Source organism: Ambystoma mexicanum, chromosome 4p, assembly GCF_040938575.1.
Source record: "Ambystoma mexicanum isolate Mex_15411 chromosome 4p, UKY_AmexF1_1, whole genome shotgun sequence".
NCBI classification, from domain to species: domain Eukaryota; kingdom Metazoa; phylum Chordata; class Amphibia; order Caudata; family Ambystomatidae; genus Ambystoma; species Ambystoma mexicanum.
Window position 1 is genome coordinate 1229186940 of NC_090927.1, and position 14826 is coordinate 1229201765.

The following is a 14826-nucleotide window of genomic DNA, read 5'->3' on the forward strand; positions in this document are numbered from 1 at the left end:
AATAGGCACCCCTAGGCAATTGCAGCCTGCAGTAAAAACACACAATGGCAGAAAAATTAAACCACTGCCACCAGCTATTAATTGTAGAAAGGGTAACATAAATGTTACATGAGAAACTAGACAAAGGGGATACTAAGTAACCCCTCCAGCATCCTATTTTAAGATAGTGTGTGCTGGGTCTCGAAAGTTAAAAAATTTAAGTAAAGTCAATTTCACTTCACTGCTCTTGGAAACAGTAGTTTCACCAAGAGAAGATATTTAAACCTTTGGGAATTCTAAGAAACTTCCCTGTGTCACTGCACTGAAGGTGTGCTGTGTCGCAATGTAAAGATGATGCCTATGGAGTTTGTCAGACTCCAAATTCAAAAGAAACAGAGTCCAAATCACAGAAAAATACATTAGAGTGGGAAAAGGTCTCACTCTCTCCAGGTTACATTGTCTGCCAGGGAATGGAGTTCCCCTGGAACATGTTGTGCCAGGAGAAACACGTTTTGTTTTAGTTCCCACAGCCAAATGTTCTGGGCTAGTTTGGATAGCCCTGGAGAATGTGTCCGCCCCCCCCCCCTGTTTAAGTAGAACATGGCTGTGGTGCTGTCTGCCAGCATGAGGACAGTCTTGTGCACTAGCTTCTGTGTCCACACTCCGTGTGCAGTATGATGGAGAAAATGTGCTCCCCACTCTGTTAGGGATACGTCTGTTGTAAGAGTGGCTTCGATAGAAGGCGTGTTGAAAGGTTTTTCCCTAAATAGGTTGTCCTTGGTCCACTACTGCAGCGATTGAACCAGGGGTTCTGAAACCACCACCACTAGATCGTCCCTTAGATTGCTTGCTTGTAACCATTGTTTTGCTAGCCACTCTTGCATTGGACGCATGCGCATTCGGCCGTGTGGCACTAGATAAATACAGGATGCCATCATTCCCAGAAGGAGCATTGTTTTCGCACTGTTAAGTGATGACCGGCTATGTACTGAGGGGTTTGGAAAGACTGCAGAATCGTCATCAGACCCATTAGCTGTTATCTACACTGTTAATTGTATCGTATGCACTTACTCTGCCTGTGTTGACTTGTATCATTCAGAAATTCAAGGGCTCTGAATGACTATTTTTCCCCTTGTTCCCTTTGGCCCAAACTCTAACCCTGAAGAACTAATAGGAAGCGACCCTATTCAAATCACCTGTGTACATGGGGATCAAGAAATATACCACTGAACCCCAGTAATAACTAAGATCCGGGACCAGGAAGAAACCATTAATATAGCTGTAATGCCAGGTCTTGCTGAAGAAAGAATTATACGGATGGATTTCCCAAACTTTAATAAAATCTTAAGTTAGCTTAATAGTACCCACTCCACCTATTCAACAGTTGATAGATGGGAAGATGATGATTTTGGGGGAAGATGCACCCATTTCATCGTGGGAAATAACATTGGTAAGCACTTCCATAAAGAATCTATCCTCAGTCTCAAATGGGAGAGCTTCTGTCCTATGGGGAAGGGTATGTGACGAATCGGAGGATGTCGTCCATTTTATTAGGAGAAGAATTCCCACCCCCATTCCCAAACATAGGCATTTCCTCAAAAGACTACAGCACCCATTCTAAATCCTTACACATTATCAAAATCCATGTGTTTGTGTAAGATAGTACCAGTAAGAGGTACAGTAAGTACTGTAATGAAAAATAGTAAAACAAATCGTTTAGAAAACAATGACTTCAATACTGGGACAAGGTGGCCTCAAGGGGGTGGAAAGGAACAAGCAGAAGATCCGCCATCAACGTTCTAGTTGTTTTTCAGAAATGTAATAAGAAGGGATGACCGATCAAGCACCAATAGAAGTGGCAGCAGTGGTCCAGAACAAAGAAGTAGTAGAGGCAGACTGAGGCAGAGAGAATGCAGAGAAATGAATAACCAAGAACGTAATGTAAATTACAGCAAGGCTTCACGACCAGAGAAGAGAAAGACGGGGAAGGAAACAAAGATTGGAAGATGGGCTGGAGAATGGTAGCCCGCTTTGTGGCCCCCAGTAAACGCGTGCGGCCAGAGGAGGAGTAGTACTGTCACAGACAGGGAGAGACATGTCAGGATTCGGGAGAGTGGAGGGGGAGCCCGGAATGCCACTGCTCCTCCGGTTCATAGCGGTACTGAGCGGAACAGAAAAGGAGCCCAGAGAACGGGGTCTTCATTAGCTGATGCCAGCGGTGCCGAGTGGAGGAAGAGCGACAGCATCCCTGAAAGCCTGCTGGGACAGTCTAAGCGGTGTGGAGGTGAGCCGTGCTATGGAGCCATCTAAGAAGGTACCGCAGGGGGAGAGTGGGATCGGGCCCTCAAAAGAAAAGAGGGAATGACTAGGCTGAAAGGGGGTATAAAATAACCCCACATGAATGTTACAAGCCCAAAGAAACATCACAGCATCCAAGACACCAAAGCAGCTAACAATATTTGACAAAAGAAAAACCTAAGATACAGGGGAAACAAAAGGCAGCATAATCTGGGACTAATACATATGAAAGCACTTGGCAGTTTAGTGAACTAGGTACACTGGACAACTGAAAAGACACAGACCTTGACATGAGAGTACAACAAGGCTGTGAGCCAGTGGGATGCCCGGCAAGGAATCCAGGCTATCAAAATAACCTCTGCAAGCAATAGGTTCACACAGATCCTGGCAGGAGAATAAACCAAGACTGTGAATCAACCTAAAGTTGGACAAAGAGGAAAGCCATTACCTGGGACCATAGTGACTATAAAAGGGAAGGAGAGCAACTCCCTTGAACTTCTTTGTTGTTATAACTTTCATTTTGGAAACCACAAACTAAGGCTGGAGGAAATCAGCCAAGAGACATCTGTTTCCTCTTTGGCACAGTTCTGTTGAGTTTATAGTGCGAGGGTCAGATTAGGTTTAGGACACAGGACGGAGAACTTTATTTTGGACATTCTGACACTGATATTAGCTAGTTTTGTTGAGGTAGGGAAACCCCTTTTAGGCTTAGGGAAAGTTAGGAATTTTCCCAATCCCCTTTCTTTTAAAGGCGCATCAAGCAAACCAACATGCCTGTGTCTGTCTCCGATGTCTGCACCGTCACAATTTACATATTGGCATTTTGCATGACATTTATTATGGGAAGCTATTGCAAAATAGTATGCATGGACTGTGAATTCTTTTCACTAGTCACAATTTTTAATTGTGTTAGGTATATGCCATATTTATTGTGTGCTCACCAAACCTATTTTGTTTATGTGGGTTGTGTGTATTGATATGTAATGTAGCACAAGAAGGCCGCCGTTTGTGGTCTTTCCAGCCAGGAAAGGGTAACATTGCATGCATTCGCAATGGACAAAGGACTGGTTGCATATTTATTCTGGGATGAATTATGTATACTTGTGTGATCAAGCACCTTGTGGTGCGAAATACAATGCTCCCTGCCACTGCTATATTGAAATAAATGTTAAATGTATTTGTGATGCTGGAAATGTATTGGAGGGACAGGGATTCCATATCCTTGTCATTTACCGTTTTTATCATGTGTTCTGTCGTGTTTTCCATGCAGGAGTTCATGTGGGACTCCTGGCGGTGCAGCTCTCTTTTGGTTTGGTGTACAGACCCATGGGATACCCTTATGGCACCCGTGGGTGGGGATACAACCCTGTGCCCCTAGTGTATGATACTGGGCACCTGTGTGTGGCCCACAGAGCAGGGTATGGGCTGGTGGCAGCTCCATGCTGAATTTGACAGGTGCTCGGAGTATCCTCCATTTTGGGATACCCAGGCCCTGCCATTGGAATCAGTTGATTCCTGATATGAAACAAGATGGCCCCTGTGGCCTCTTGCTTTCTACTGCCTGTTACCTTGTTTTTCACAAAGTCCTGGGAAGCCCTGACTTTGTCCCTTCCCCCTGACTGGCTGTTGGGTGGAAGTTCCATATATGGTATTGTTGTGAAGTCCAGGCCAGACTGGCTGGAGCTTTCCCCGTGACTGTATGTTGTGGGTACACCCTGTGGGTGGGACCTGGGAGAATGGAGTGTGTGACTAATACGCATTCTGTGTTGTGGATGTCTAGTATCTGGTGTTTGACACAATGACTGAGACAGCCCTGCCTGAAACTGGCATGAATGCAGTGTGGAGTGTTGAATGGCTGGGTACTTGTCCCAATACACATACATTGTTGCGAGTGTCTGCAGAGAAGTGAATGGCCTGAATGCACTATGCACCTGAATGGATGCCTGCCTGCATGAATGCCCTTCTGACCGATTGGTTATCTGAGTGTGACCCAGCAGAATGAATGGGAGATCAACTAGTATATCTGGGCGCCTCTCACTGCTAGAATTAGTGTTCAGAAGCTGAAGAGAAACTGGGGTTCCACACAGAACTGTGTCTAGGTAGCGGTGCCAGTATTCTGCCACTTGTTCTAACCAACTGCTTTCCTCGTATTGATTTGTGTGCCATTTAACCGTACAGTTGATGCACTTTAAAGAGATCTAATAGTAATTATGGTACCACACAGAACTGTATATTTGCCATTATAGATAACCGAGTACAAAGTGAGTTATCGTGATATTGTACATAACCTTGAATATTAATTATATAAAGACTGTGTTTTAAATAATACAGTGTGCGGACATTCCCTTGTGGGTGCTTGGGGACTACCCTGTACTTAAGAACCAGCCTGCATCATCTCCTGAGAAGCTAGGCCTTGATTGCTCGACCAGCGCTACCCTATATAGAATTTTGGTTCGGGTCCTCTGTGCCTCTCCTCTGCCATATAGAGAGCAGGAATACAGACACCCCCCTCCTGGCTTTACAGTATTGATCCAGCATTTTTTGTGCTTTGTAGTGGTGCCTCTGAGTGCGGTCGTCTTATAAGGTTTTGTGAGTGTGTGGACATACATAAATATATATTATAGTGTGGCTTACTTGTAAAATGAATTTGCCAAAAATTTTGTACGCACAGTTCCCCTGGAAAGGACATTTTGGGAAGAATTTGTTAAAAAATAAAAACGTAAAAAAAAAAAAGCACTTTCGGCCTAGTCCCTATTAATTTTCCCATAGACATTGTGCACAGCAAAAAAGCGTTGACTCCCAATCTTTATTGGGTTGGGTCTTATTGGGCTAGTACTTTTGAAAAAATATTTGATTGAGAAGGCTCTCCAGCATCATACTCTGGCATTCCTTGCCTTTCCAAAAGTTTCAGGATCCGCAACTTAATTCTGCTAGGCCTCTCCAAGGCGTAATCACTTAAGTAGCTTCCCTTGCATACCATATTCTATCTCCTAACAAGAGCTACTCGTCCCAGTAACATGCAAGTCTCTTTTTAAAAAGACATCTGTTCTTTTTTGGTATGGCTGTTTTATTCCCACATTGCCTGAAGCGCAACATAAGGAAGACATATTGATCTTCATTGCAGGCAGTCACATATATGCAGATCTGGTATTGGGTCTAGGGACTTCCTCGTTGGAATGGAAGCCTTTGTCCACTAAGGGGGAGTCACTTCCATTGATGGTCCACTTGCCCATACCGCTAGGGAGGGTCTTTGCAGGAGCTGGCTCATCTCCCTAGCCCCAAAGGGAGTGCCCCCCACCTGCAGAGAAGAGACAAACCCCCTTCATTCTCCACACATCACAATAGGGTTAGTGGTGCACCTACTTACTGTCAAGCAGAAGCCTAGCTCTAGCAAGCCCCTGAATTCCAAGGCATTGGTAATTGTCTATGTGGGGCTTAAGGGCCACATAGACAATGACCAAGGGTAAAACCATAGGAGTTTCATCTGTCAAGTTAGCCTTTTGTCAAGAAGGTGGAGTAGTAAAGTCCGATGCAGCCTTCTCGTCTGCTGTAGAACCCAAGAGTTAAAGCAAATGCAACATTAGTGTCCATTGTGGCTTTGAAAGACAGTGTAACATTTATAACTCAATACCTTTGAATATTAGAAAATATTATAAAGGGTGGTATGTATATCAAAGGCCTTAAAATCCCTCCCAGCATGACACTGGTGAACCAGACATTTGTCACCCTACAGGTGTATGCAGAGACTCGCCAAAGTTTTAGTAACCTTGATAATGGAACCCCTCACAAGCTCCTAAATTCTACCTGCAAGTCTCACCGTGAATGTCTAATGTTTCCAGGCAGTTTGCATAAAAAGCACTGATCTAGAGATGTTGGCACTAGAGTCCAACACTTCAGATCCTCTGAGGAGGATTCTTACTTGGTAACAAAAAAGTAATTCTGCAGCAAGGTCTCAGCCTGTGACACCGAGACGTAAACCTCAAAATTCACCTGAGATTTCGGACCCTGCACAGACTCCAGCTGGAAAGATAGAATGGGTTCAAAATGACCAAGAACAACTTGACATTAAGGATCAATCTGAATTGCAAAGTTTAATTGCAGAATGCAGTCTCATTAGGGAGGCTTTCTGTAGAGTCAGAGGGAATGTCCTTCATTTAGAAAGTATACCTGTTCCCAGTCAGAGGAAACACGCGTTGGGATACACAGAGCCCAATTGGGAGGATGGGAAAATGTATAATGAACCTATACACCCCTTAGAATGTGGTGTTGGGTCCAGAAAAGGCTGGTCGTGCCCCAAAAAGACAATAGCATAATAGTAAGAGCTCCACAATGGTATCAATTGTCTTATTATCACATCCACAGAGTCTGGTCCTAAGCACCATGCCTATTTTGGTCCTTAGCATCCTATAGTGATGTTTGCCCCACAGTATGGATTGTTTTGCTCAACACTAATACTATTCTTCTCCCCCAAACACACCATACGCAGACCAATTATGCCATTCACACAGCAATTTAAAATCCCTCCCTACATACACCAAAACAAGAGACCTCTACACTGCTACAGCCATCTTACATACCACCACTCCTGCCAATGAACCCTAGCATTATGGGCACATTAGATTCCCATTAGGATACACCCGCCTCTATGCCCTTGACACAGGGCACCTAAAAACAGACCTGCTCACAGTAGCCCATTACTTCCAAATTGCAAGAATTAACACAGCTTCAAAAGTATCTCGCATATTCCAGCTGTATCCACTAACCAAACACTCCCTGTCCTGGAGTGCCGGAAAACCATGCAAATAACAGTAGTCCACAGTATAACTCACAGTAATGTTGCTTAACTTATTAGATGTTTCCCTAATCTATATTGTGTTCTCTGTAAAATGGAGGACAGAAAGCAGACTGCATTTGACCACTTCACAGCCAGCAGTCTTGCATGAAAAGTAAACTGAAATGCTTATTTCCACAAATGTGGCCTATTAATGCAGAGAGGTTGCATTACTGTTGTATATTAAGAACACGTTGCTTCAATTAATTACGAATGCTTTGCCTCTACTTTATAAATCAGTATTTTTATTGCAACCCAGAGTGCATGATCCTAGCTACTTTATGACTAGTGTAATATGCTTCTAATGAACAAATTAGGATAGTACATCAATGCCTTAGAACATGAGTGAATATAATTCAAGCTTCTTTCTCAATGATGAAGCTTTTGTCTGAAATATAAATAAATCAATAAAGTAAGCAGCACAGTTTTCATATTTGGTTAAAAGAAAATGCACTTAAGAGGCATGGAAAGATCAATTTAATGATATGGGGCCCGATTTCAAAAGGTATGGACTGGGAAAATGTAGCGATGTCAGAAGCATCTCAAGTGCTCATGTGCAAATGTGAACTACAAACCCTTGTTCAAAGGCCTTTCACACATTCTCGAGGCATCTCCAGATTTAATCCAGTTTTAGGATTTGCGAATGGGGTATCATGCAGCAGGTGCAAATGAAAGACGCTCACTGGCATGTACCAATTTTTTCCAAAACAAAGCTTTGTCAATTAGGCCAATGGTGTCACCTTGAATGCTGCTTTTGAAAGCACCCAAAACAATAGTGGCACAGCTGTCCATCTTCACCGTCAAAAGTCAATACATTCCATCAAAAATAATAATTTCCAAAACCACACAGGAAATGGGTTCAAATGCATACTTGGTACAAGAATACATTTTGACACTTTGGCTGTGGTCAAAGAATTCTATGAGAAGACAGGAGGCGAGCATTATACTATACTTTCTTTATTGCTGCCAATCCAGCATTTCAAAACTTTAAACATTTAAACAGGGATTTTCTGCTTGGAACATCAAGAAAGGAAAAATACTAGGTTTAAAAGTTTAAACTCAAGTCTCTTTTGCTCCACCACTACAAGTCCCATGAACCTCTCCCTTTCTGGTAGTCCTGAGGATACTCTACTCCACCTATCGAGCGGCTGCTCTCAGTATAAACTCCCGCAGATCGAAGATGCTAGCAGAACTGGCGAAGTATTTCAGGCACTATTGCCTCCAGCCTCAGATAGCAGTAGCAGCAGAGTATTTTCTGGGAACGCAGAACAGCATTGCATACTGGAACTCTAGATATCTGGTAGACTCCAGCGACTGGAGGCTACTACCTCAAGTATTTCACACGTTTCAAGAATCATGGGGACCCCTAGATACAGACCGATTTGCATCCAGACTGAACACGCAGACGCGCAATTTTTTCAGCTGGGGGATGGACCCGGGTGCAGCAGGTACAGATGCATTCCTCCAGACATGGTCCGGGGCAGTTCAGTACACGTTCCTGCCGTTCATCATGATCACGAGGGTTGTAGCGAAAGTTTGCAGGGAAGAAGCAGAGTTAGTGCTGATCATCCCATTCTGGAAGTCCCAGCCTTGGTTTCCAATAGCGATGGAACTTTCTTCGGATTCCCCCACACCCCCCCACACCCCCCCTCGAGGATAGTCCTGCATCATCCGGACCTTCTCATCAACCCAGCCGGTCAGCATCACCCGCTGATGGAGGAGGGATCACTACGCTTCATAGCCTGCAGGGTTTCAGGAAGAGATGGGAGTTTCCAGGCATTTCACAGCTTGCTGCAGACTGTCATACTCCAGGGTGCCTTCCACCATTAGGAGCTACAGTTCAGTATGGGACAGTTGGTCACAATGGTATGCAGGTCAGGCTTTGGATCCCGTTTCTGCAGCTGTAGTACACGTTATCAATTTTCTGGCGACCAGATTCCAGGAAGGTTGCGCGTACAGGACCCTAGGAGTGCATAGATCCGCTCTGTGGGCGGGGCATGACAAAGTAGAGGGTAACCCGGTGGGAGAACATCCAGCATTCGGTTGGCTGCTGAAAGGAATTAAATTGAAGAGGCAGCCGGAACCCAAGTACGCAGTCTTATGGGACGTTCGAGACATCATTCAACTATTTCTAAGATGGCCTGAAAACAATAGTCTCTCCCGCTCACAGCTTTCAGGAAAGCTAGCGATGCTGCTAGGTTTAACAGCGTGTCGGAGGGTGTCGGACGTGAAAGCCCTAGAAATTGACAGGAAGATCTTTTATCCAGAGGGAGTAGCATTTAACATAGTGAAAAGAACAATGACCGATTCTAGGGTTATTTCATACCCCTATTGTGTAGGCAGCAAGAAGTTGTGTGTGGCGCAATGCATCAAAGATTACAAAGATGCAAAAGGGGCCGCAAGGCGTAACCCAGCTGCTCATATCGCGTAGTAAACCTTACCATGCGGTGGCTACAGCGACAATCTAGGTGGGTGAGAGAAGTGATGCAGTGGGCTGGAATATATTTAGCCATATATGGTGCGCATTCTGTCAAGGGCCCAATGGCTTCCAGGGCAATTTCAGTGGGTGTTTCCTTAAAAGACATAATGAAAACAGCCGATTGGTCTTCAGAACCTACGTTTAAAACCTTTTATTTGAAGCCAGTGTCAGATACGACTAATAGGGTGGTAGCAAGCTTTGAACAAGCATAATGGTCGCCTCCTGTCTTGTCATAGAATGAAGATTGCCCATGCTTACTACACAGGTCAGTCTTGATTCTATTAAAGACACAGGCGAGCATTATATCCCACCCAGATGAATACAATAGTCTTCATGATATTTATGTACCGACATTTTGTATTTAGTTTTACGCATTCCCGCCCTCACAGTGTTTCTGTCATTTCCCGTAGGAGACGAGCAGAAGCCGGCTTGACAGATTTCGAGACAATAGGTCATGACAAGGCAAGTTGTCCAGTTGGACCTGTGGAGCCGAAAGTGAAAGGATCCAAGAACGTCCTAAGCATGGATTGGACTGGCTTGGATTGTCGTTGATTAAAGTCAGACTTGTTTGAAGTCAAAGAAAGAGGAAAGGACCTGGAGCTGGGGCAGTTTATACTGGGAGCAGCCACTGGATAGGTGGAATAGAGTAGCCTCAGGACTACCAGAAAGGGAGAGGCTCATGGGACCTGTAGTGTTGGAGCAAAAGAGACTTGAGTTTAAACTTTTAAATGTAGTATTTTTCCTTTCTTGATGTTCCAAGCAGAAAATCCCTGTTTAAATGTTTAAAGTTTTGAAATGCTGGATTGGCAGCAATAAAGAAAGAATAGCATAATGCCCGCCCTCTGTGTCTTTAATAGAATAAAGACTGACCTGTGCAGTAAGCATGGGCAATCTTCATTATTTTAAAAAATAAGTATAGAGGTTCTGTATGGATGCACTCACCGCCCATCATCTGTCCCCTCCATGATCAATAACGGAAAGTCTCTTCTTTGCCATTTAGAGCTGGAATCTGTGAAATACATTTTCCTCCCATCCTGAGTCAAAACAAGATCATTCACAAAGGACATCTTCTTCCCTTGAATTGGTTTTTGGGAATCAATGAGCATTACAGCTTCACCTACAGAGATGGTGATAAAACATAATTGGCAAAAAAAAACTATTGCAAGCCAAGCTTTGCCGAAAACAAAACAGGGCACAGGAGATGAGACATGTTGGTGCTGCAGAGCTCACAGAATTCAGAAAAGTATTTAGTAGGTCTATGTGGGATGGCTTTAAGGAGAGCATGGAAAAAAAGAGATAGTAACGCAGACAGGATGCACACTGACGATCTATAATTCCATAGGGCTTCAGACTGGCAAGCTCTCCTTAGTATGGACTAACATAATTGATGGAAAGGAATCATCATTTATTCATAGTTTTTTAATGTAATGTTTTATTTCTCCAGCAACTGTCAGGTTATTGTACAAAGCTTATAATGATCTAGTGAACTAAAGAATATCCTACAGTGTAAATATGTTGAAAAAGCAGCGATTCTTTTGTGTGGTTTGCATACATTTGATGTCTGATTCAGCCTGATATTGTGCTACTTCAGGATGACCTGGGTTTGAACTCGGAGCCAGGCAGCCCTCTCGCCTTTGGGAGTCTTCCAGGGGAAAATATTAGAAAAATACTGTGACATACTAGGAAAATAGAATGTGTTGTTGGCGGAGTCATGAACAATTTGAGTAAAAAGATCGTCGGATTTACAGGCCAGCCTCAAAAGGGAGATTTACACATTAAAAGTGATACTTTTGAACTCTGGCTTACAATAAAACTGGCCATTTGGATGCAAATACAGTGAGAACAAAAGGACCTGTCATCCTATTTTGAATCAATCACTTCCTGAACCCATTAGATCATTTTCTTTAATTGGATTATGTGCAAAAGTGCAGGATCTTATTCTGAAGTTCAAATGTAGAGCACAATTCACTTTCTACACTCAGAAGCTAATTATGCTCATAATTCTGTAGCCATATAACTTTGCCTATGATGTTTAATGTGTAAAAAGGGAAACATGCATAACTGTATAAGGCATGTCAAATAGTAATGTCACATATTCAAGTGACGTCTGCAAGCACAGATTTCAATATTCATTTAATTGAATTAGCATATTTTCATCATAATTTATGAAAGAAAAATGACTTTTCGGTCCCAAGTTTAGGAGTCGTTGTTGCCCCCACATTTTCGGATCACAAATATAGAAATATGAACATCCAATGAAAATTGAAATGTGTATTCAATGGGAGTGTATGACTTGGATAAGCCAATGGAACGAACAATCCAATCAAATAGTGGAACAAGCGTGTGCACAGGAAATAAAAGCGTTGTGAAAGTGGGAAAGAACACCACCTGTTCCTATTGGATCTGCAGAAAGGAAGGGCCCTGTGTCAGGGAATGATTCTTGTCCACTAATGAACCTGCAGAAAGGAGCCTGCAGAAAGGAACCAGATGACAGATTCCATTAGGAAGACATGAGGTTTTTCTAATGGCTTTAGATGATAAAAAGGGAGTATTATAGTTCCCTAACAGAAATGATATATACTCCATTTAATTATTTTTTCTGCAAAGTCCCAGAAAGGGGATGTTTTGAGAAGATATCAAAATAAATTAATTTAAATTGGAAATAAACAGGGCAATCTCACTACATGTAAAATTAAGTGCGATGTCAATTCAATCCAACTTAAAATACCTTTCTGAGTTGTGTCCGCAATGCTACAGATAGCATTCGTGTGCATTCAGTGCACTGCTCTTTAAAAAAAATTATAAGTCCATTAAATGATCGTGTTTTCAAAGAAATAGTTAACATTGGGCTGAGATATGTTGAGGCCATAGTAGAGCTTAATGAGGCTTTTTTTTCATAATGTGTGTACTTCGAAGGCCATAGCTATTTAATAAGGGATGGGAGAGGAGAGTGTTTAATCTAGTCATTCCTGCTCCCAGTAAAAATATGCAAATGTAAATCCCATATACCCCTCAGTCTTAAAACTGCAGAGTGGGGCCATTAGTTTACTAGCTTATTAGAAGCCACTAAGATAGCTTTGTGGGTTGAGCACTCACTGGTGTGATCGGTGTGTAATCTGCAGGGTACATAGATGTTCGATTCCCGGCAGGGCCCACTCATCCTTTCATCGTACAGAGGTCAATAAATGGGTAACAACTTCAGTTGGGTGATAATTGTATGTAAACTATTCTATGTATAGCACTTTGGTGAAAGTGCTATACAGATAACAAATGAGTATCATTAGTCGGGTATGGACACCTATACCTTAGTAATACAATTCTAAAACCATTCTTCTAGATTGACTGGGGGAACAGAAATTCTGTGTTCTGTTTTGATAACGCAGCTTCCCTAAACTAAAACCTGCAGAATTCTAATGAAAGTCATTGTAAGCCTACTTTAAACTGCACGCACGTTAGAAGCACAGAGCACCGGATCTAAATGCTAAATGCGAGACATGCAACAGCTCTCTGATTATCTAAATTGATGGTTATTGGGGAAAGCAAATGCTTTGATTCATTGGTAAATGTGAGTTTGTGTAATTTGCAGACATGTGTGAAGTCAAAGATTTTGATATACTGACAACAAGAGGTAGAAATACAACTAGGATGTCTATCTAGTGTTACTCAGAACTTAAGAAATTGATCATGGAAATAAATGCATGTGTGTGAGAAATAGTGAGATTCTTTTTCTTTAGACAAGCTGCTGGTTATTAGGTAGCACTGTGGTGACTTCCACTGCATAAAGTCGTGGACCACCTTTAATGCCACGATTTCAATAAATTTGAGTTTTAAACAAACTGCCTGTTTCTTGCCCAAAAGTGTGGGGTGGAATTTTACATTTAGGGGAATGAGATTGGGGTGCTACTTAATGAGAAACCCAAACACTGACATATTAATCAAAATATATATTAAACCTTTCTGATGTCAGTTCAGTGAAGCTGTGCATTTTTTACGCATTTGGAAATTATGATCTCCAATGCACACAAACATGGTTTCCTGCACACAGGGTTTGTGAACAATGTCCTGGCAAGCTCTTCTGGAGTTTCTTCTTTCCTGAAGGCATGGCACTTCCTGTATTTGCTCTAATGTCATCTTGCTAGACAAGAGTCTGTTTGCATGTCTCCAGGTCTGTAAAGGGACAGGACTAAATAGCCCCTGCCATGCAGCAGGGAAAGGGTGGGGTAGACAAGGTATCCTGCATCAATTAGTGAGCAGAGGCACCCCACACATCAAAGCATATGTATAGACGGTCCTGCACATGACAAAACTATGAACATTAGGAATATGGATAACAGTTGTTGATAAATGGAGAGGAAATTGACCATCTGTAATCCAAGTATTTTACCAAGCTTTTGATATTAATCTACATAGATTTATTTGTGGATAGGCATTTTAAATCTTCACCGGGTCAACAAATTAGACTATAAAGGCATTGTTAAAATGTACCTGTAACAGGATTAACTTCAAATATTCCCATGTAAGCATCTGAAACAAAAAGAGTGCCATTTGGACCAACTCTAATGCCCAGGGGCCTTCCACATGTGGGCTCATATTCCCTTGTTCCTGTTGAGACAATATAGAAGTGTTAGAAGCAAACAGATAAACCAAGTTAAACAACATTACAGAAAGAGAAGACCTAGAAGCATAATTTGAGATCTAGATCACATTTCTATTAAACATTGCAGCCTACACAATGTTCAGTCTCTAAAGAAAAAAAAACATGTTTTCAAGCAAGTGAAGATGAAATTCAAATAAAGTGAAAATGAATCAACCACAGCTTCCTCATCAACATGTCAACAAAAGATAGAAGTGTAATTTGTTTCAGAAACACAAGGATAGATTTTATCGAATCGGATTGGTGGGCTATTCCAGGTGGTATGGACTGTACCAACAGAGCTTGTGCCAATGTGCTTCAGGCTCTGCACTCCAGATATACAGCTTTACTCCTTACCTAGGGAGAGCTATCTAAACAGCTTTACTCTGACAATGGGAGAGTGAGATCTGCTTAGCAGGTTTCCCTAAATCACCAATGTTGCTGCTGGCCATACTCTTTTCCGCTTGTTAATCCTCCTGAAACAGGTAAATGCTGATTAACAAGACATCTTATTTTTTCATATGAGTTTCTTTAAGTGGTGTAAGGGTGTTGAAGAAGGAAGCAGACACAAAGGCGGCATGGTGGTGGTATAGACTTATTTGTGCA

At 42.4% G+C, this 14826-nt stretch overlaps 1 protein-coding gene across 1 annotated transcript in view; it reads right to left on the bottom strand.

Moving 5' to 3' along the window:
- The window catches only part of APMAP (adipocyte plasma membrane associated protein), a 200833-nt gene that overhangs the window by 63598 nt on the left and 122409 nt on the right, over window positions 1-14826 (bottom strand). The window contains exons 5-6 of the mRNA XM_069606882.1: window positions 14073-14189; window positions 10530-10704 (exon numbers count right to left, since the gene is read on the bottom strand). Coding sequence (XP_069462983.1) covers window positions 10530-10704; window positions 14073-14189 — 292 coding nt within the window. The remainder of the gene's footprint in view (window positions 1-10529; window positions 10705-14072; window positions 14190-14826) is intronic.